Here is a 22,441-nt window from a genome sequence, read left to right on the forward strand (position 1 = left end):
ACAGAACTGATGTTAATGTAAACAGGATAATATATCATGCAAGAAATGTAAATGTAATGACAAATGGAAGCAAAAATGTGAACAAATGTAAAAGGTGCTGCTTATGGATAAATAGGTGGGGGGTGTTGGCAAGTAAAAAGTTCCTAAGAGTATTTTTCCATGGCAGAGTTACAAGGCCAAGTAGCTCACAAGGCTGGAGTGGACGTGCACTCCTCAAGGACATGTTGCCAGGACAACCAGCTGTCTTATCAGTATATAGCTGGAAACTGAAACTGGCAGAGTGTGGGGGTCGAGGAGTTTGTACAGAGAGAGAGCTTGTGATATATTCTATTGTCAGTAAAGTGACTCTTAAAACTTATTACTTGTCTGGCTCATTGCGTCAACTGGAATCTAGCCTGTCACTATTCTGTTCTGCATGCTGGGCACCTGCTTGTGCCAGATACAACATCCAACAATAACATCAAATTCAACAACAGGCCAAAAAGTCAAACACAGTGCTATTTGACTTCAAAAGAGGAAACGTCTAAAAAATGAGGGGGATTGGTAAAAAGTAAGTTGAAAGGCAAAGTCAAGAGGGTCAAATCAGAACGCTTGGTGATTATTCAAACCACAATAAGAGATGCTCATCAGATCAGGAAAGGTACCACCAAATCCAAGAGGATGTTAGCATGGTTAAATAGTCAAGAAAGCTATTACAGGCAAGAAGGCTTCTTTCAGAAAATGAAAGTCTTGCCCAAATGAGAAGAACCAAAACTATGGCAAAAGAAATGGAAGCAGACAATAAGGGATGCAAAAAAATTCAAGAAACATATCACTAAAAAGGAACATACTGATTAAAATCATAAATCAACAATCTTTAATCAATAAAAAACTCTTTAAATACATTTGAAGCAGGAAACATGTTAGGGAGGCAGTCAGATAATTGGACAAGGAGGAAGTTAAAAGTATGCTAAGAAGGAAAAGGTGAATTCAGAGAAACTGTGTGGATCCTTTGCATCTGTCTTCACTGGCAGAATTAACTGTGCTTGAATTAACTTCTTCAAGCAGGGGATCTGAAGAGGTTGTGGTGACAAGACACAAAGTTCTAGACTCTATTGGCAAACTAAAAACTAAGCAGATCCCAATGGTATCTACCTCAGAGATCTTAAGAACTCAAATGTGAAATTGCTAATCTTACAGGGAGGCTAGCTTAACTTCTGTTGTGGGAAAACTGATGGAAAGCATTATTCAAGATAAAAATGACCAAGCATAGACAAGAACAAATCTTTCTGCAGAAGAATAAGTATGTTTTCTACAAAATAAAATCTTATCTAACTAACCTTGTAGAGTTCTTTGAGAGTGTCTGTAAGCAAATCAACAGAGGTGATCCAGTCAACTCTCAAATAGGTCTCCAACAAACTTTCAAAAAGTTCCTCACCAAAGATTCTGAGTAAGCTTAGCAGTCATGCAACAGGCCCTCTTATGGACCAGTAAAAGCAGGAAGCAGAAAACAGGACTAAATGGGCAATTCTCACAGTGGATCAAAGACATAGAGAATGGGAACAGTGCTTTCTAACTTGTTTGTAAATGATCTGAAGTTAGGGATGAATGGTGAGGTGGCCAAGTTTGCTGATGACACTAGGGTTCAGGGTGGTAAAAACTAAAAGGAATTCTGAAGAGCTCTAAAAGGATCTGTTGAAACTGAGTGAATGGGGATTAAAGTAGCAAATGCAGTTCAATGTAAGCTAGTACAAAGTGATGCACATTGGGGCAAAAAATCTTCACATATATATTAATGGAACTGGTAGCGACTGACCAGGAGAGATCTTGGGGTCATGGTGAATAGCTCAATTAACATGATCCAGTGTGTGAAAAAGGCAAATATCCCACCCCGGGATATTAAATCTAATTAATAATGATAATCATAATCATAATGATAATCATAATGATAAATAAATGAATAAATTCCATGCTAGATGTCATTAGGAAAGTGATTGATAATAAAACTGTCAATATCACAATGTCTTAATAAGAATCTATGATGTGACTACATTTGGAATACAGTTCTGGTTACAGAGCATTTAAATCTATTATGTTGGATTGTAGTTTACACATGAGAACAAGAATTGTCTTACTTTGTTTGATCTCCAAAATCTGATTGATTCTTCATTGTACTTTAGAGATGTAGTTTTTAAATTCTCAGTTTGCATTTTACGCTCCATAGATCTTTCCACCATCTTTTTCTGTAGGTCTAAAACTTGTTCATCTTTCAAAATGTGTTCACGAAGTGGAGCCTTAATTTTCCTTTCTTCCTGCCTGCAAAGCAAATAGGAAGAAAAAATGCTATTCAGATGGCCCTCTGATCCTGTGGGGAGGCTTGAGCAGGGAGCGCAATGGGAAGGATCAGAGAAGAAAGACAGGTTATACCAGAAACCTTCTGCTCACACAACCTTTAGAACCTACCTACTTTATCTCCCTACTGATGTGCAGATTCCAAGAGCTTTGCAAAACTTTTAAACCATCTCTTCCCTTCCCTTCTATTACTTTCCCTTGAAAGCAATAGAAACAAAGTCAAGAGAGAGGGAGAGAGAGAGAGACACGGAGGATTCATTGTATAAATTAACCTTCACTGAATGCAATTCCGAAAGGAGTGGAGAAATAGGCAATTAGCTATAAGAGACAATTGTACACAGGTTAGCATTTCAAAACTTGTGGAGGGGGGGAGAAGTTGGGGAAATCATGACAACGTGCGTGTCACACAATAGAATGTTCAGGATTTATTGAAATTAAAAAAGAATATTAAAGAAACTTACATAATTTAAATAGGAAACTAAAATTGGATCAACATATCTATGGAGACAAATATCATAAAGGAAAGAAAAATAATATATTGTTCATAAATTGTTCAGTGAATTCTTTTTTCTCAAACCATGCCCACCCGCTCATCAGTAGATGTCTCTGGTGACATCAGCTGATGAGCAGGAGGACAGGGTTTAATCCTGCATTGGCTGCACACTCTGTTCCCAGAAGGGAACAGGATCACACAGCCAAGGCAGAAGGATTCATCAGCTGATGAGTGGCGGTTAAAGCCCTTTGCAAAAGCACTCCCTGAAGCAGCTCTGTGCTTTTCCTTTAAGCAGGCAGATGTGCAACAGCAGTGGTGGTGGGGCAGAGGTATTGATTGTGTAATATGGGTATTAATTATGTAATAGTCACAGCTTTGGAATCTAGTGTCAACAAATGCTGGTTACATTCACATGAAGTAAATCCTGTCCTAACAATATATGAACAGGTGCAATTTTCACACCCCTTTCTTTTTCCATCGGAATTCTCTGACATCTCTACTTTTGTATTATGTTCCCTGTCAGCTTCAGTATATGATGCCTATATTTCTGTTAGCCCTAAACCTGGTAAAGACCTGGTAGACAATGCGAACTGTACAAATTATAGTTTCTAAAAAATGAAATTCTAAAAGCTCAATGACAAGCAATTCCAACAAGGAAAAAAGGGGGAAAACAGCAGAAGACCCAATGTGGCTTCACAAAAAGCTTAGAGATGACCTGAAAACAAAAAAGGACACATACAGGAAGTGGAAAGAAGGCCAGGCCACAAAGGCAGGTATCATGGAATTGCAGGGATGGTGTTAGGAAGGCTAAAGCTGAGAATGAGCTGAGGTTAGTGAGGGATGCTAAAAGCAACAAAAAAGCTTTCTTCAGGTATGTCCATAGTAAAAGACAGAGAAAAGAAACGGTGGCACAATGAGGATGGCAAAATGATAACAGATGACAAAGAAAAGGCAGAAGTCCTCAATCCTACTTTGGCTCAGTCTTCTCCCAAAAAAGGATCTGCAACCCTCCCGGGAAACATGAAGTAGAAGGGGCAGGATTGTAGCTTGAGATTGAGAGACAAATGGTCAAGGAATACCTAATCACTTTGAACGAATTCAAATCAGCAAGGCCCAATAAACTGCATCCTAGCGTATTGAAGGAACTGGCTGAAGAGCTCTCAGAACTACTGTCTATTATCTTTGCAAAATCGTGGAGGACTGGTGAAGTGCCGGATGACTGGAGGAGAGCTAATGTTGTCCCTATCTTCAAAAAGGGCAAAAAGGAGGAACCGAGGAACTACAGACCAGTCAGCCTAACATCAATCCTTGGAAAAACTCTGGAGCAGATTATAAAGCAGTCAATCTGTAAGCACCTTGAAAACAATGCAGTGTTGGATGAAGAAGAAATCCTGCCAAACTAATCTTATCTCATTTTTTGATTGGGCAACCTCCCTTGTAGACTGTGGGAATGCTGTGGACATCATATACTTCGACTTCAGCAAAGCTTTCGACAAAGTGCCCCATGATATTCTGATTAGCAAGCTAGCTAAATGTGGTCTGAATATGAGCCAACAGTGCGATGTGGCTGGAAAAAAGGCAAATGCTATTTTAGGCTGCATTAACAGAAGTACAGTTTCTAAATTGCATGAAGTATTAGTTCCCCTCTATTCAGCACTGGTTAGGCCTCATCTTGATTACTGCATCCAGTTCTGGTCTCCACACTTCAAGAAGGATGCAGACAAACTGGAACAGGTTCAGAGGAGGGCAACAAGGATGATCAGGGGACTGGAAACAAAGCCCTATGAGGAGAGACTGAAAGAACTGGGCATGTTTAGCCTGAAGAAGAGAAGACTGAGAAGAGAAGACTACGATAGCACTCTTCAAGTACATGAAAGGTTGTCACATAGAGGAGGGCTGGGATCTCTTCTCAATCATCCCAGAGTGCAGGACACGGAATAATGGGCCCAAGTTGAAGGAAGCCAGATTTTGACTGGACATCAGGAAAAACTTCCTCACTGTTAGAGCCATACGACAATGGAATTAATTACCTAGAGAGGTAGCGGGCTGTCTGATACTGGAGGCATTCAAGAGGCAACTGGACAGCCATTTGTCGGGAATGCTTTGATTTGGATTCCTGCATTGAGCAGGGGGTTGGACTTGATGGCCTTATAGGCCCCTTCCAACTCTACTATTCTATGATTCTATGAAAACTGACTAATTTTGATAGAATTTTGTGGTATACCATTAATTGGTTCAATCTGAATTAATGCCAGGGAGCAATTGTAGATCACCTGCTTTGTATACTAATTAGTGATTTCATTGGTACTCAGAGGTCAAAACATACCTTGGTATTTTGGTTCCTAGAGACATTTTTCAAATAATCAAAATGATATTAAACAGGGTGGTTGCAGAGATCTCTAGTGAAATGGAAATATGGGCATAGTTTAAACTTAGTATTGGAGGTAAGGTTAATACACTTAGGATGAATATCTTGCCACAGATAATATATGTGCTACATGGTATTTCTTTATCACATAGATTAATGTGATGTTGCATTTAAAGGTAAAGGTGTCCCCGCACTTGTAGTGCAAGTCATTTCCGACTCTTAGGGTGCCGTCTTGCGACGTTTACTAGGCAGACCGTATATATGGCGTGGGATTGCCAGTTCCTTCCCCGGCCTTTCTTTACCCCCCAGCATATGCCGGGTACTCATTTTACTGACCACGGATGGATGGAAGGCTGAGTGGACCTCGACCCCTTTTACCGGAGATTCGACTTCCTCCTTCTGTTGGAATCGAATTCCCGCCATGAGCAGAGCTTTGGCTGTGTTACCACTGCTTACCACTCTGCGCCACGGAGGATCTTGATGTTGCATTTATTTGGGGTAATTCTTCATTTCTCACTTAAAAGAATGCAGTTGCCAATACTGGAAGGAGGATTTAATTTTCCAGACATTAGTTTATACCATAAGTCATAACTTGTAGCACACATATTGGCATTTCTTTTCTATGAATACGCCAGCATGGGTAATTTTAGAGATGGCTTATTTAGCACCATTCTTTGAGTGGGTGGTGTTGAAGTCTATGTATAAAGAGCATGTATAAGCGCATGCTAAATTAACTTTAAGGTGTAATGCGAATCTGAAGATAGAGAGGCCACCTTTTTTAAGAAATGGGCTGATTATGGGATCTATACACTAGATCAATTGATAGGATCAGATAGAGAATCCTTGCTGTTTCCTACAGATAGCTAAACCCATAACTGCTCTTTACAAATGCTTAACAGAGTCTTGTAAACTAGAAGTTCAAGAGCTTAGAGAGGAATGGTCTGAGGACCTTACTGCCCCAGCTATATTTGAATGCATTTCTTTTAAACATCAACTTTATCTGGACCTCTGGACTTTGGATGTCATATATTTAATAGATATATTGATGGTTATTGTATTTTTAATGTGAACTAAGGGGGGTTCTCCCCTTTCTCTCACTCTCCATCCATTTTCCCCCTCTTTGTTAAGAGACAGAGAGAGAGACGCTTGGAACATAATCTATTCATTATTGGCTCCAAATCTGCTCTTCTGCGCATCAAATTTTCTGGCATGTTAGGTGCTTGTTGACTCATGTCTTTGTGGGAAAGTGAGTTAATGCGGGGCGTTATTGGCCCTCACCTTATCTATTGTCATTGGAATTACTGCAAACCAAATCTATGATTAGAAAACAAAAGATAGAGGCAAGAGTTGTGTACAGTCCACAGTCATTGGGCCTGATTTGGTCTGCTCCTAATAAATGTATGCCATATTTAAATTTTCCCCACCTGCTTAGTAATGAATGTATTGGTCCCTTCAAGAAAGTTTCTTAGAAGACTGACCAGGAAACAGTTTCTTAAGTGGAAATGTTATGTGTTGTCTAACCCTGATAAAAACACTTGTGAGACCATTTTGACCTTTGAGTTTGTTTCTTTCTTTTTTTCTTTATTAGATTTATATCCCGCCTTTCCTCCCAGCAGGAGTCCAGGGCAGCATAGTTACATAGACAACATACATAATCACCCTCACACCATCATGATAGGTGGTATTTACTACAATAGGTTGTATTGACCCTCTCATATATTGCTCATCCCCACCTCCCCAGTTTACAATCCTCAAACTCTGCAGATGGACACTACATGTCCACACAAAAACATTATCTTGCAAACTGGTAGTTCAGAGCTGTGAAATGACAAATCACCCACCACAAAAAAGCACTAAGGAGCATCCAAACCAGTAGTGACTGCAGACGACAAACAGCTTAATTTTCCTAATCTGATTACCCTATTATTGGATTATTCCTATTAATTACAACAGGAAAATTCATATTAAATGGGAGGAAAGAACAGGGTGAAATTTGAATGAGTACATTGTGTGGGCAATGCAAAAAACATGCACACATGGAATGCATGAAATCCACTTTAAACTGCAAAGTAGACACAGCCTATGGTGTTTTTAAAAAAACTTTCAGAGGTATTTAGTGGTTCTTGCTATGAACTGGTGAATGACAAAAATAGTCTACCTTTGTGATTTGTTTTCACATTTACCCCACATGCATGATCCTTTAATGATGAATGATGAATGTGGTCATTTAATGAGGGCATATAGTTAGAATTCAGATTTACTGCTAAATTTCAGAATTTACTTATGTTGCCTGCTGAACCTCTCAAATAATGTTCAAATAATGAACATTACTGAAAAATAGTATTCACTAAACTTCTGAAATTTATCATAAAATCCAGATATTTCCTGCCTATTAATTATTATTAAATTATATTTAAAAAATATTTGTTTTAAGTAATCAGGTGCACCTGGTATCTTCACTATGCAGTTTTTGGCGAATGCTAAAGACGTTGCCTTTATTATTATTTATTATTATGATTATTATTATTTTATTCAATTTCTATACCGCCCACAGCCAACGGCTCTCTGGGCGGTGGACAACATAAATATAAAAATACAGTAATATAATAAAATCACACAGTAAATACAAACATACCACAAAAATTCCCCAGAGCTAAGAACATATTATACAATTTAAATTTAGAATACCAGAATGTGCTAAATATGCTAAAATATGCTAAAATATGTTAAAATGCCTGGGAAAAGAGGAAGGTTTTAACCTGGCGCCGAAAGGATAACAAAGTTGGCGCCAGGCGCACCTCGTCAGGAAGGCAATTCCATAGTTCAGGGGCCACCACTGAGAAGGCCCGAGTTCTTGTTGTCATCCTCCGGGCCTCTTTATGAGTCGGTACCCGGAGGAGGGCCTTCGATGTTGCACGTAGTGTACGGGTAGGTTCATATCGGGAGAGGCGTTCCACCAGGTATTGCGGACCTTTAGCACTTCAGAGGTATGTTTTCAGGACCCACCCTATTCTTGTTGATTGTCATTTGTTTTAATTGTTTTTAATGCTGAATTTTAAATTGCTGTAACCCACCCTAGACCTTCTGGGGAAGGGTGGGTAACAAATACATTATCTACAAATATGTGTTATAAATACTTCAAACTAACTTCAGTGCAGCTGCTCTTCCAAATTGTTCTCTGAACATAGATATCTGTTCAAGTTTGTCCAAAAGAAGCTGTTCCTTAGCATGTTTTCTCCAGATTATCAGATCTCTCTTCTCCTCTTCTGCCTTCTTCTGAGCTTCTTTCAGCAAAGCTAAGCGTTCTTGAAGTTCCACTAATGACATCTCGCCAAGAACACCATGTTTAGGAATCTAGAAAAGAGAGAAACAGCGAACACAAGTATTATCTTTTTGGTGTGCCTTAATTTGGACACAAGGTGGCATAAACTTTGACTTCAATAGAATATAGTTCAATAGAATATTACTTGTTGGAAGTAATTACGAGTTACTTGTAATTTTTTTCTTTTTAAAGTAAAGAGTGGGTAACTTCATTACATTTTACTAGTAATAGAACGACTAGTAATTTCCCTACTTTTTAGCAGCAATCGTAACGTTTCCAGCGTTATGTTTGGATGTTACTTGGGGGGGAGCAAGCAGAAGTCTTCTGTTCCTGTGATTGGTGGACAGAAGACATGTGCTTCACACTGGGCTTCTGCGCAGCCTCGCTCTTCCCTCGTGTCCTGTGTTAGGAGGCACGAGGGAGGAGGTGAAGAGGCAGAGGGTGGTGGAGCGCAGGAGAGAGAAAAAATGGATGGTGGAGGAGAAAGCCAGGGCAAATTTGATGGAGAAGGCAGAAGAATGGAGGTGAGTGACGATGTTATATGTGTGTTACCCCCACCTGTTCTCTCTCCCCTGCTCACTCAATTGCCCTGCCTCCCACCCCCGCTCTCTCCCCTGCCTGCCCTTCCTGCTCGCTCAATCGCCCTGCCCCCACCCCTGTTCTCTCCCCCCGCCTGACTTCCCCGCTGGCTCAATCGCTCAAACACCCTGCCCCCACCCCACTCACTTCCCTTGCCTGCCTTCCCCACTGGCTCAATTGCACAATTGCCCTGCCCCCCACCCCTTTCTCTCCCCCTGCCTGCCTTCCCTGCTGGCTCAATTGCCCTGCTCCCCACCCTGCTCTCTCCTCCCTGCCTTCCCCGCTGGCTCAATTGCCCATCCCCCACCCCCACTCTCTCCTCCCCACCTGCCTTCCCCTCTGGCTCAATTGTCCTGCCCCCACCCCCACTCTCTCCCCCCTGACTTCCCCGCTGGCTCAATCGCTCAATCGCCCTGCCCCCATCCCCGCTCTCTTCCCCCTGCCTGTCCCCCGCTTGCTCACTTGTCCTGCTGCCCCCCTCTCTGCCCCCACCTGCCCCCTGCTCGCTCACTCACTTATTTGCCCTGCTGCCCCCTACCCCCTCTCTCTGCTATGCATGCTTCACTGGTGAGCATTATTTTTTTTTACGTAACAACACTCTGCATATTAAGGCAGAGGACAGGTGCCTGCCTGGACAAGCTTACCATCTAAAATTGGATATGGGGGTCAATTTGGTGGATTACTTCTGAGCATTAAAAAAATGCATAGGATTGGTTTGCAGTACTTAGTGCACAGGCCTAAACACACTCAGGGGACTAAGTTGCATTGATTTTGCTAAACATACATAGGATTGGGCTGCATGGTGACTGGAATTGTAAGTACGCTTGTTTGGAAGCAAGTCTAATTGAACTTAATGCTCTTGTTATAGAACTCTGGACCCCCCTCCCCCCCCAAAAAAACCCTCCTGCTCTTTGGTGAAATAGGTGCTTTCTTCCCCACAAATGGTCAAGGACAGATGGATTGGGAATGAGGCTTGCTTCTGAGTAAACATGAATAGGGTAGACTGTTAGTTCTCCAGGTTCTGAATGAAGGAGGAATTATGGATGTTTTGTTTGGGTCCTAAAAACCCAGGTTCTGTCAGCTATTGAATTCTTCATAGGGGGGAGTGTGTGTATCATGTTTGGAAAGTTCTGTGGATTTGAAAGGAGATGCCTCGAGTTAAACATGTTTTCTGAACATACGAGGCTGCTTTATACTGAACCAGAGTAGTGGCTCATCTAGCCCAGTATTACTGCTTCTGACTGGCAGCCGCTCAGGCGAAGGGCTTTTGCTAGCTTTGTCATCGGAGATCCTCTTAACTGTCAGGGATTGAACTTAGGACCTCAGCGCATGAAACACATACCCTCTGCTACTGAGATATGAGCTCTCTGTCTGGAGGCTCCTAGCTTACTGAAAGTGTTGAGGTAGTAGACAGACTCTGAAAGAGGTGGTTGGGCTTTGTTTCTGGAGTTGCCTTCGCATATGTATGTGTGTGGTGATATTGAGGTATCCAGCAATAATGCTTCATTAATATAGCAGATTTCAAATGACTTATCAAGGACCATTAAGTGAGGCTGGAACTGGGGATCCTGCAGCCAGCTTTTATCTGGATGTTTGGTGCTTTTGTGAACTGACGTTAAATCAAACTGTCAAACTTACAAGTCAAAGCCTCAGATCTAGGAGCCATGGGGGAGTGCTGGCATTCAGACTATTTATTTGAAATAATAGCTCCAGCAAGTCACTTGGTTATAATGGTTGTCTTTTTTGCAGTCCATGGTAAGCGCAAAGCTCTCCTCCAACACCACATTTCAAATGACTTGATTTTTCTCTTATCCGCTTTTTTCATTGTCCAACTTTCACATCCATACATAGAGATTGGGAATACCATGATCTGAATGATCCTGACTTTAGTGTTCAGTGATACATCTTTGCATTTGAGGACCTTTTCTAGTTCTCTCATAGCTACCCTCCCCAGTCCTAGCCTTCTTCTGATTTCTTGACTATTGTCTCCACTTTGGTTAATGACTGTGCGGAGATATTGATAATCCTTGACAAGTTCAATGTCCTCATTGTCAACTTTAAAGTGACATAAATCTTCTGTTGTCATTATTTTAGTCTTCTTGACATTCAGCTGTAGTCCTGCTTTTGTGCTTTCCTCTTTAACTTTCATTACCATCATGGTCTGTGGGTGGGTAGGAGGTGACAAGGAAGGAGGTGGAGAGTGAGACAGGGTGGAGTGGAGAAAACAATTGTTTAAAAAAATGGAGTGGAGGGAAAAAGGAACTGGAGGGCAAGGACATGGATAAAGGAGGAGAAGGAGGCAGCAGCAGAATGGAGACAAACAACTGTGGAGGTGAAAGATGACAACATGTTTTGGCACACAAAGTGGCCTCCACCACCCTCTCTGGCTACTGTGCTGCATTTGCAGTATTTTAACTTTTTTGCATCTCAGGGAAAAATGTTTGCTTGGGTGAGCGTCCCTTAGTTGGTGGCAGGGCAGGGTCCAGGCGGTGGTTAAGTGAGAGAGATTATGCCTGCTGGCTGAGGGGTGTGTGTGTTGCACTTGGTTTGATGTGCAAAGATCTGAGGAGTGGCCTCAGCCTCCCCCCCCCACAGCGAGAGACCAACATTGCTATCTTATGGATAAAAAGAATTATTCTACTACCTCTGTATGTGTTTGTTTATTTTTAATGTTGTTTTAGGCTACTTAGATGTGCAGCAGCCAAGGCCAGCACCTTGTAGGTGTTTTTTTAAAAAGTAACTGAAATGTAACTGTAGTGATTACTTTTGAGAAAAAGTAATCAGTTACTTTCAGAGCAGTTGTAATTGTAACAGTAATTACTACTTTTTTGGGCCATGTAACTGTAACTGTAATTTATTACTTTTTAAAAATAATCTTCCAAGCTCTGGTCTAAACTAAGCCAATCTTCTGTATAGAAACTTCTGACCCTTGGCTGAGTAAATCATGTCCATATTTTTTCCACGTTTCTCGTAAATTTCATCTGATTTTTGACTACTTTATGTTTGTAATGCTGCCACTTCATTTACAAGTTCCTTTGTCTGTTTGAAGAACTGCTGGATATTAAATTCAGCATACAGGTTATGACTATTGGATTGATGTGTAGCCACCTACTTTTATATGTCTGACTACTTTCAGCAATATCCTAATGCAGGAGGAGATTCCACCATCAACCCTCTTGTGTTTTTTTTTAAATGGAACTATCAACACTCCTCTTCTCTTTTTTAAACAAAGAGTAGCTTTCAATATCTCTTGATAATTTCTGCTCACATCAGAGTAAAGAAATGCTCCTTGTGTTTTTGCATTGTTGATTTGAAGGCTGCTTTTGATATGGTTAGTAGGGAGCATTTGTAGGATAAATAGCCTCAAACAAGCATTAATGGTAGCTACTTTTATTTAATTGTAAGGGTCCATACCCAAACCTTTAAAAGTTCAGCTAGGACACTGATCAAAGAGTATTCCAGCCTCCAGTGAGGAGGGAGAGGGTATGGTAAGATTGTTTGTTATCCCCCCCCGCAAGACCGTTTAGTTTGTGCATAAACAATAGTGGTACTACTTTATCCAGTGCTGCCTATAGTTCAGTGCATCTGGGGGATAGACCAGTTTCTGTCCTGCTATATGCCAGTGATACAGTTCTAGTGTCCTCCTCAAAAGTGAGTTTAAGGAGAAAAGTAAGGAATTGTTATAGTTACTGTATTATTAACTATCAATTATGGTAAAACACAGGTTTTGGTTGTTGTGAAAGATCAGAGACAACACAGGTGGATTATGAATGGGAATCTACTTGCTCAACAATTTAAATATCTAGGGATCACTTTCACTAGTATGATCCTTTAAAGTAAATGTGGAATCAGCTAGAAAAAATGGAGGGATGTAGAAAGTGGAGTCCCCCAAGGATCAGTACTAAAGCAAAAAAATCTTAATTTCACATATACACTCATTGGGTCCAAACTGGCAGTGACTGACTAGGAATGAGATCTTGGGATTGTAGTGGTTAGCTCAGTTTATTTATTTACTTCCACCCTTCCTCCCACCAGGAGCCCAGGGTAGCAAATGAGGATGTTGACCCAGTGTGCAGCAGCTGTGAAAAAGGCAAAGTCTGTGCTAGGGATCATTAGCAAGGGTATTGAAAATAAAACTGCTGATATAAAGGTAATGATAATGGTAATATGATGTAATATATAATGGTAATGTGATATTGTAATAATATATCATAATATATAAATCTATGCTGTGGCCACATTTGGAATACTGTGTACAGTTCTGGTCACCTCACCTCAAAAAGGATACTGTAGAACTGGAAGGTTCAGAAAAGGGCAAACTCCCCTATGAGGAAAGGTTGCCGCATTGGGGGCTTTTTAGTTTAGAGAAAAGGCAAGTAAGAGATGGCATGATAGAACTATATAAAATTATGATGGCAAAGAGAGAATGGATAAAGAAAGGTTTTTCTCCCTCTCTCATAACACTAGGATTTATGGATATCCAAATTCATGGAGGATAATGGCTACTAGCCTTGATGGCTATGCTCTGCCTCTATAGGAGGAGGCAGTATGCCTCCATACCTCTTGCTGGAAACCACAGGAGGTGGGAGTGCACTCAGGTCCTGCTTGCCGACTTCCCATGGGCAATTGGTTGGCCACTGTGAGAACAGGATGTTGGATTAGGTGGGCCATTGGCCTGATCCAGCAGGCTAATCTTATGTTCTTATGTTGCCCAAAGACTTAAGAGAGTGGTTCAATTAATTTAGCCCTCACTTTTCAGGCAAAATCAGTGACACAGCTGCTCTGCACAGCTCTGGGGTAACATGGATTACCAAAGTTTTAATCTATTCAAAATCAATATCTTAGAACAATATTTCAGGTACTTAAGGGTACGCTATCCTCACTGTTACGAGATGAACCTAATTTGCCAAAGGCGGCCTCTTTAATAAAAACCAAGATATTAGTTTATTGGATCAAGTTATCCTATGGAGAGAGTTAGACATTTTTCCAGTTAGCACTGATTAGTTTGAAATTCAAGAGGCAGTGTGATGTAATAGTCTGAATGTTTGATGCTCAATTCTACCTCAGCTATGATCAGAGCTGCTGAGAAGTGGGTATAGGCCTAGGCCTGGACACTTAGCCTTCTTCCCTTTCTATGTTTAAAGTAAGTTTCTTATAAAGAAAGTTAGGAAGCAAAACATGGAAGCAACCTTCTAATGCTTAGGCGCAATCAGAGCTGTTGTTGCTAAGAAACTTTAGTCAGTTAGTCACTGTTGCTAAACGATCAGAAGGAAGGAATGTGAGGCATGTCCTGTATCTTCCCTGCTGTAGAGATTCATTTTCTTCTGACTGCAGTAGCTTCAGTGAGGAGCTCCCAATTAGATATAGCAACAAAGCAAGTGTTTTGTAAAAGTCCCAGTGGAATGATGTGGAAATGTGAGGAATAGGGGAGAGTGGAATAGAATTTAATATTAAAATACATTAATGTGGCAAATGGGCTGAAATTATTAATACTGAAATGGGAAAAGGAATGAGAAGTAATAATGGAATGTCACAATATCTCATCCTAACCTATCCCACAGAGGAATTGTAAAGTTAAATGTTGCACTGAGATCTTTGGACAAAGAGCAAGATGCAAAAGTAACAAATAAATGCATACAGTGCTTTTTGTAATCTTTATGCACTCACCTGAGTTAAGTCAACAAATTTGTTTTTTAGTAAAGGCAGATACTCTATAGCTCTTATTTGTTGAATCAATTCATATCTTTTTTTGAATCTCTCTTCTTCTTCTTTCAAAGTCTGAAGCAGGAGTTCCTGGCTTTCTTCAGATACTTCCTGAACTGCAAATGGAAGGAAGGTTGAAATAATCTCCACATGAATGCATAAGATAAGTATAGCAAGTTAGTAAGGTAAGTAGAGATGCTGTCCAAACTGAAATTTGAATGTGAATCCATATTGACTGTCTGTCTGTCTCCCCCTCTCAATTTCAGACAGAATATATCTGGGCAATTCATGGAATTCTGATGGTCATAAATCTCTCAGCAGCTTGGACATTCAATTATTCATTGTCTCAAAACTAGCATTGTATTAAAGTCTGTAAATAAACTGTGAATGCCTCTTGGTACATTGGTTCACTTACCATAAATTGGACTTTGAGACTGGCATAGTGAAGCATCCACATGATGGGTTGTTTGCTCTGATTTGCCCAGGAAGACACTTTGTGATTTTGCAGAGTAATATAGCATCCTCCCTCTAGTCTCCCTCCATTTGCCTGTGACAAAGCTTCAACTAAGTAGGATCCAAATGAAGTAAGACAGTGAAAGAACCCCCCCCCCGAACAGAACACATCCACATCACTGAAAAGGGACTTCCTCTCCTTCAGCTAGTGAGAATGAGTCATGAGTGCAGCTGGAAGTGAAGAGCCCTGTGTGTGAGGGAGAGGCCATGGATGCCTCACTATGCCAGATCAGAAGGCATAAGTGAACCAATATTCCATTCTTAGGCTGGCATGTGAGGCATCCACATGGCAGGACTTTAAAAAACTATGTTGGGAGTAAAGCATCAGCACTTGTAACAAGTAACCTGAACCAGTGGCAGCTGATAGACAGAAAGTCAGCCTATTCTTCCTTTGCTGACTCCCTTTTTAGTAATGACTTGTTTTTCCTCAGGCTACTTCTTCCCTTTTCTTCCTTTCTTAGTTAGTTAGAGATGGTTCCTTCAAGTGCAAGCCTCATGGCCGCATTTGTGCCTGTAGTTAAATGCTATTTTATTTCCCAGGAGTAATAAACCTTAAGTTCTTTATTCTTTCAACCACGAGTCTTATCAGACTAATTATTTCTGCACTCTGCTGCAATATACCCCAAACTCCAACAAGCTAAGGAAAAGCTGTGTTGGGTAAATCTGTGTGCAGGGCTGCTCAGTGAGGAGGCAGAATGCTGTGCAGAATATGTCCGCCCAAGGTAGCCTCTGCTGAAGCACTATAAACAACTTTTGGTGTTTTGTAAAGGTAGACAACCTATGTCATAGATGGGTGTGTTTGTGGACAGAGCAGCTGAGGCATGTTTTTGAGGTAAGAGGAAAAGGTGTACGTTGTAGGGTGATGGACCAGAAGGGTGACCATCAATTTTGTAAACACGTAGGGTGCCAATGCCAAACAAAAGGACAGAGCCCAGTATTGGAAATGGAGACTGCTATACACAAAACATAGAAACCTGCAGTGAGCCTACAAGATGGGTATATGGAAGTAAGCTTCTGTTGACGGGAAGTATATTTCATGGGCTTCTTGATAGTTAGGAGAATCTCCACCTAGAGATCTAAAATTTTTGGAAATCTTGAAGTCATGGAAAAAAACCCGTCCCCCCCGTTTTTTTCCAGAAAAAAACAGAAATTTTCAAAAAAAAATGGAAAAAATGCAATATTAGCACTTTTTACAGATTGAAAGTCACTTTGTTACTTCAGGAACATTAAATGTAATTATGTACAAGTTGGTTTGGCATAAAATTATCACATTTGGTATATTAAAAGTACATTTTATTGAAACAATTATTACAAATTGAGTTTACTTTTTTAAATTTTTACTTTTTTTGTAACAAATTGATCTACCAGCTCCTGAACTGTAAGGAACTCCTGAACTACAAGGAACCTTTTTTATTTTGCCAGTTTATGAGAAGCAGGCAAAAAAACAATTTTAAACAGAAGAAACCATCAACATTAATAACGAAGAAAATTATTTATGTCTTCAGTAGTCCTCCATAGTGTCAAGCAGACATAAAGCATCCATTCCCATAAAAAGAACTAAGAAAAAGGGGGGGGCAAGATTCAGTGAAACATGTTATTCATCATGCTAAAATAAAACATTCCATAATCCATTGTTCTTCATTTTTTCAATTTTTCCATTTTTTGGGGGGAAAAAACCCAAAAGCTTCAAAAAACCCCAGTTTTTTTCTGAATTTTTCCGTTTTTCCCCTGGGTCTTCACATCTCTATCTCCACCCATAATTTTCAACACAGGATGAACCTGTTCACGTGCTTGAAGTCCAGCTCCCCCTTCATGGAGACCACAAAGATGATGGAGTAGGTGCTGCAACTCTCTTTGACTTGGGGTACTGGTTTGATTGCTCCAATGGAGAGGAGGTGAGCAACTGCTTCTTGCATGATGAGGTGCTTCTTTGTAGACCTGGAAGTTGGGGAGGGACAGAAGTGGTCTCGAGGCACTTGAATCAGTTCCAGCTTGTATTCCTGAATGACTGTCTGCAGGGCCCGAGCATCCATGATGGTAGCCACCCAGATGTGATAAAATGTCAAAGGTGTTTCCACCCCCTGGATGTCCCTGTCATTAGAATTGCTTCTTGTTTTGTCTGCAGAAAGAGGTGAATGGCTTGTTTGGAGGTATGACTGATTTTTTGAGACTCTAGATCTGGTCCAAGATCTGGTCTACATCTTGGATGGTCTGGCATCTTTCTGATGTGAGTTGCCTCTTGTCATCATTCTTCGGGATCAAGGGCTTAGCCTTACATTTGTCCTTGGTCTGTACTAATAAGTGTCTCTTCCCTGAACAGATACATTCCTTTGTAAGATACAGAAGCCAGTGTATTAGTCATATAGAACAACTGGCTACAGTTCGCAAATACCCCCTTCTTAGGGAAGGTGATTGAGAAGGTTTTGGCGCAGTAATTGCAAGGACTCTTGGATGAAATAGATTATCTTGACCCATTCCAGTCTGGGTTCAGGCCTGGTTATTGGACCGAATCAGCCTTTATCCATGGAAATGGATTGGGAAAATCAAATCCAGAAGCCTCAGAAGAGTGAATGGCTAGGATATCAGCGTGAAGGTGCTTTGCAGGCTTTTTGGACTTTTTCTTCCCCTTCCTCCTTTTTTCTTTGTTATGGTGATATGAGGAGAGGAATTCGGAAGAGAAAGAGGAGGAGGAGGGAGAAGATTCCCTAAAGCATTTCCTATGCTTTCAGGCATTTCTTAAGGACTTTTTTGTGCTGACAGGCCTATGTAGTTGTTTAAAATGTTTTCTGAGTAGCCAGTCAGTTTAATGATTGTTTCATATTGCTTTTAAATGTTTTTATGTTGAGCTACACTACCCTGAGGTTTTCCAAGAGGGCAGTATATAAATAGTTTTAATGAATAAATAGAACAAATAAAATTCAGCATAAGCAAGTGTAAAATGATGCATGCCAGGGCAAAAAAATCTAATTCTCACATGTACATTCATGAGGTCTGCACTGGCTGTAACTGACCAGGAACAAGACTTTGGTATAGTGGATAGCTCAATGGATATGTTGTCACTGGGGGGCGGGGGCGGTGCATTCATAAGCTCGAAGCAGTAGCAGGGTAACATCTCAGCTCCACTAACCCTGTTAAAAACAACTTTTACAACCAACCGATAAACTGTAAACATTCCTCCAGGCACGTAAGTGTAAACGTGGTATGCTCCCAAGTATTTTGGGAGGCAAAGAACATACTATTACTGACTATTCCAAGTGTATTTCTGGCCCAACAGTTGGTGAAGCAGGTGACACAAGTACACACAAAATGGCATCCAAGGCCCCTTGATCTAATAAAGATGATCAGGCCTCACCTCAAGGGATTACTATAGAAGCCTTGGCTCTGCAACTAAACACCATGCATGCAGATCTGATTAGGAAATGGGATGATAGCTTCAAGACTCTGGAGGAAAATATTTCCTCCTTAACTGGCAGTTAACAAGGTTGCCAAAACTGCAGAGAAAGCTTTAGACATTACAGTGTAACACTTGGATGCAATAAATTAATCATTAAGAGTCAAAAGGACCTTCAAGACCACCTGGACAATCACGAGAACCATGGAGCTGGCAGAACCTCCGTGTCCATGGACTGAAAGAATGGCCTGGTCTGACAGACGTGATCCAGTTTCTTTTGGATTGGTGGAAGGAACTAGTACCAGAGATAGAATTATCCCACATGGATATTGGGGTGCACTCACTGCAGCTTAGGTTCCAAACTGAGAGAAAATGCCCCTCTGAGGGACATCATTATTGTCTTTCATCACTTTACAAATAAAGACAAACTTGCTAAAGCCCTAAGGGCTAAGGGTCAGATCGAATATGAGGGACGTTACATCATGTTTCTACAAGATCTCAGTGCGGAGACCCTCCATCGATGCCGGTCTTTCAAACCAGCAACTGACCTTTTATGTGATGCAGGAATCCAATACAGATGGAGGTTTCCCTTTGCCCTGCGTACCGAGGTGGATAGCACCATACATAGAACCACAACAAAGAAGGAGATGTCTAAATGTTTTCTCTATTTAGTAATCCTGCTCCATGGGAGGAAGAATTGGAGTCAGATGATCTACTGGATATGGTATTTGCAGGGGATGACTGGAAAATGTTCCCACAAGCTGCCAAACATCAGCGACAGCCTCAAATGGTCCTACCCCTCCCACTCCACTGCCCCAAAGGAATATAAGGTCTACTAATGCAAAGGAGAAATAACATTGGGAGGATTCCAGATGGAGCTTATGCTGGATGATGGAGAAGAACCATGGTCATTCTAAGGAGGTGTTATATTGTTCCTTAAGGGCTCATAATGTATCGGTAAACATTTGCCAATTTGGCGTATATTCTCCCCCCCCCCGGTTGTAGTTGCAAAAGCTTTATGCGTGTAATATAGTAAAAAAAGGGGGAGGTAGCTGGGGATATATTTATACAAATGGTGATGCTATGGAAAGAGCTAGCAACATGCTTTGGAGTCCCCAATATTGTTGAGCCCGCAATTGGCGGTGGGATTACATATCCAAACCGTAGGCAATGGGGTAAATCCAATGTGACTTATGTAGGGAGGAAGGAGGAGGGGGAGAGTTGGGGGTGGGTTTCTGAGTCTTTTCTAACACTGGTGCAAACATTTTGGCTATTATTATGTTTAATCCTTGCTGTATTAGAAGGGTTTTTCCCCCTTTCTTTTTCTTCCTCTCCTCTTTTCCCTCTCCTAAGAATTCCCTCTTATGTAATTCTCCATGACTGAGATCTGAGTTTTGACCCTTAATGTTCAGGGCCTGGGAGATGTCGCGAAGTGACAGAGGGTCTCTGACTACATTATGTCTAGGGGATCCTCTGTCTTTTTCATAGAAGAGGCATACAAAGCGGGCAAGGAAGATGTTATTTCAACACCCTTCCCCCCCCCCCAGTTTATAGCTCCTGGTTTGTCCCATTTCCATCCCTATTTGCTAAATCTGTGGATTTCTTACCTGATAAAACTCAGTGGGATGACACAGGCAATACCTGTTCATCTGGTAGACTGAGGGGTTGAGCCCTTACTTTCGCATCTATTTACCCTCCAAACTCTCAACAATATACTTTTTTTATAGAGGACTGTAAAAAAATTATTTCATTTTGCTGTGGGGGTGACCTTAATGCCACCTGTGACAAGACTGTGGATAAATCCAGGGGATGTTACATCTTCATATCAAGGGCAAAGGGTTGCTTCTCAACTAATGGATTGCTTCCATGTAGTAGAGACTTGGCGTCATGTGTATCAGAGGATCAGGGCCTATGCATATTTCTCTTCAAGATGTCATTCTTTTTCCAGGTTGAACTATGTACTGGTCTCTGTGCCCCTGGTTCCCTTCATGTTACATACATACTTGCATGACATGCTTCCAAGAGTATTATTTGTATGACATACTTCCAAGAGTATTATCAGACCAGGCTGAAGTAGAGATTAGAGATACAGTCAAAGGATTTGGGTGGAATTCAGCCAGATATGTGGTAATATATGAGGGTAGGGGGTATTTGCTAATTTCTATAGAGAGTTATATGTCTAATTACCCCCTACTCTCAGATATTACCACATATCTGGCTGAATTTCACCCAAGTCCTTTGACTGATGAACAATGGGCATAAATGGAGATGACCATCTCAGAAGATAAAGTTAAACAAACTATTAATCAATTCAAACGAATCAAACCCCAGGCCCTGATGGTTTTAATAGTTCTTTCTATAAAAGATACTAAGATTTATTGATTCCTCACTGAACTCATTTATTTAATTTAATATGGTCAGGTGATCTGGGGTCGGTGACATGGTATTCTTCCTGCATCACAGTTCTTCCCAACCCAGATAGAGATAGAGCACTTTGTATGTATGTAAACTTTATTGCCTGGCCATAGGCCTCTGCAAATCATACAATCAATATAAAATTATACAATCTATATACATAAGACTCATTAAAAGAAACACTTTCATTAAAAAGTCGGGGGTATATCCTTAAATCCAGCATAGAATTTCAGTTCAACATATCTACCACAAACCTGCTAACTCCCAGTATCCTAACAGGAGGCTGGTCTGCTTGAAATTTTGCCAGAGCTTCTGCACTGCCAGAGCAAAAAGAGCGACACGGTACGTGACCGTTGGGTCAGTATCGGACAGGAGAAGAGCGATGGTGGGAGCTATCTGTTCAGAGTCCACATGGGGCAAAAGGCCATTCAAAACTTTGGCATGTGGGTGGATATAAAGTGGGCACTTTAGCAAATAGTGGGGCAGATCTTCCACCACCAAACCCCCACAAGTGCATAGCTGCTGGGACCAGGGGGGTCTGATTATATTGGCCTTCCAGGACTGCACTTGGCATTGTCTGGAACCTAAGGGCTGTAAATGCCTGCCTGAGGTTTATCGTTAGTAATTGGTCCAGATATCTTGCTCTAAAATGATCACATTTAAAAACTCCAAACCATTTGGAGAATTTAGAGTTAATTATTGCCAGCCTGTCGAGCCAGACACTATGCTGAAAGATAGCCTCTCTAAGCCTGGACTTGTTGATGGAAGATGAGAGGGCATGCAGGGGTATGTGGTAAGAATGGCAGATCTTCGCAAATTGGGAAGACCAGAATTTATCCTTTAGAACTCTTTCGACACAGAATTTTAAAATTAGCCTGGCTGGGGTGTGTGGAGTAGCTCTCCAATAGTTTAGCAGAGCAATATGAATCCGTGCTCTAATAGAGGGGAGACCCACCTCCACACACAGTAAGGCCACTGGTGTACTGATAGGCAGTAACAGGAGTTTTTTCAAGGAATTGTTTTGGACTGTCTCAAGAATGTGTATATAAGAATCCTCCCAGCCCCAGACAGGAGCTCCATACAATATCTGAGCTAGTACCTTGCTCTGGAAGATTTTCAGTGCAGGTGTAACTAAATTACCCCCTGCTGAGCGGGAAAAATTAAGAATAGCTCCACAGGTTCTTAAAGCTGTAATTTTGGTAAATTCAGTATGCTTCTTCCAGGCAAGGTTATCGGTGCAATAAACACCCAGATATTTGAATACCCGACATTGGTCAATCGGATGGCCATTTATTGACCATTTAAGATTATGGGGCCTATTACCAA

General features: G+C 41.0%; 2 protein-coding genes across 12 annotated transcripts in view; one reads left to right on the top strand and one right to left on the bottom strand.

Moving 5' to 3' along the window:
• Positions 1–13,166, top strand: part of ZFAND4 (zinc finger AN1-type containing 4) — a 125,546-nt gene extending 112,380 nt beyond the window's left edge. The window contains exon 10 of the mRNA XM_061629792.1: positions 13,129–13,166. The gene's annotated coding sequence lies outside the window, so the exon portion shown is untranslated. The remainder of the gene's footprint in view (positions 1–13,128) is intronic.
• Positions 1–22,441, bottom strand: part of CFAP99 (cilia and flagella associated protein 99) — a 207,489-nt gene that overhangs the window by 19,354 nt on the left and 165,694 nt on the right. For 9 of the 11 annotated variants that reach the window (XM_061629779.1, XM_061629775.1, XM_061629776.1 and 6 more), the window contains 4 exons: positions 15,212–15,343; positions 14,761–14,912; positions 8,341–8,546; positions 2,115–2,295 (listed from right to left, as the gene is read on the bottom strand). In XM_061629779.1, the coding sequence (XP_061485763.1) occupies positions 2,115–2,295; positions 8,341–8,546; positions 14,761–14,912; positions 15,212–15,343 (671 nt within the window). The remainder of the gene's footprint in view (positions 1–2,114; positions 2,296–8,340; positions 8,547–14,760; positions 14,913–15,211; positions 15,344–22,441) is intronic. The other 2 variants (XM_061629781.1, XM_061629785.1) reach the window with 1 other exon arrangement.

The sequence above is a fragment of the Rhineura floridana genome, chromosome 5 (assembly GCF_030035675.1).
Source record: "Rhineura floridana isolate rRhiFlo1 chromosome 5, rRhiFlo1.hap2, whole genome shotgun sequence".
NCBI classification, from domain to species: Eukaryota; Metazoa; Chordata; class Lepidosauria; order Squamata; family Rhineuridae; genus Rhineura; species Rhineura floridana.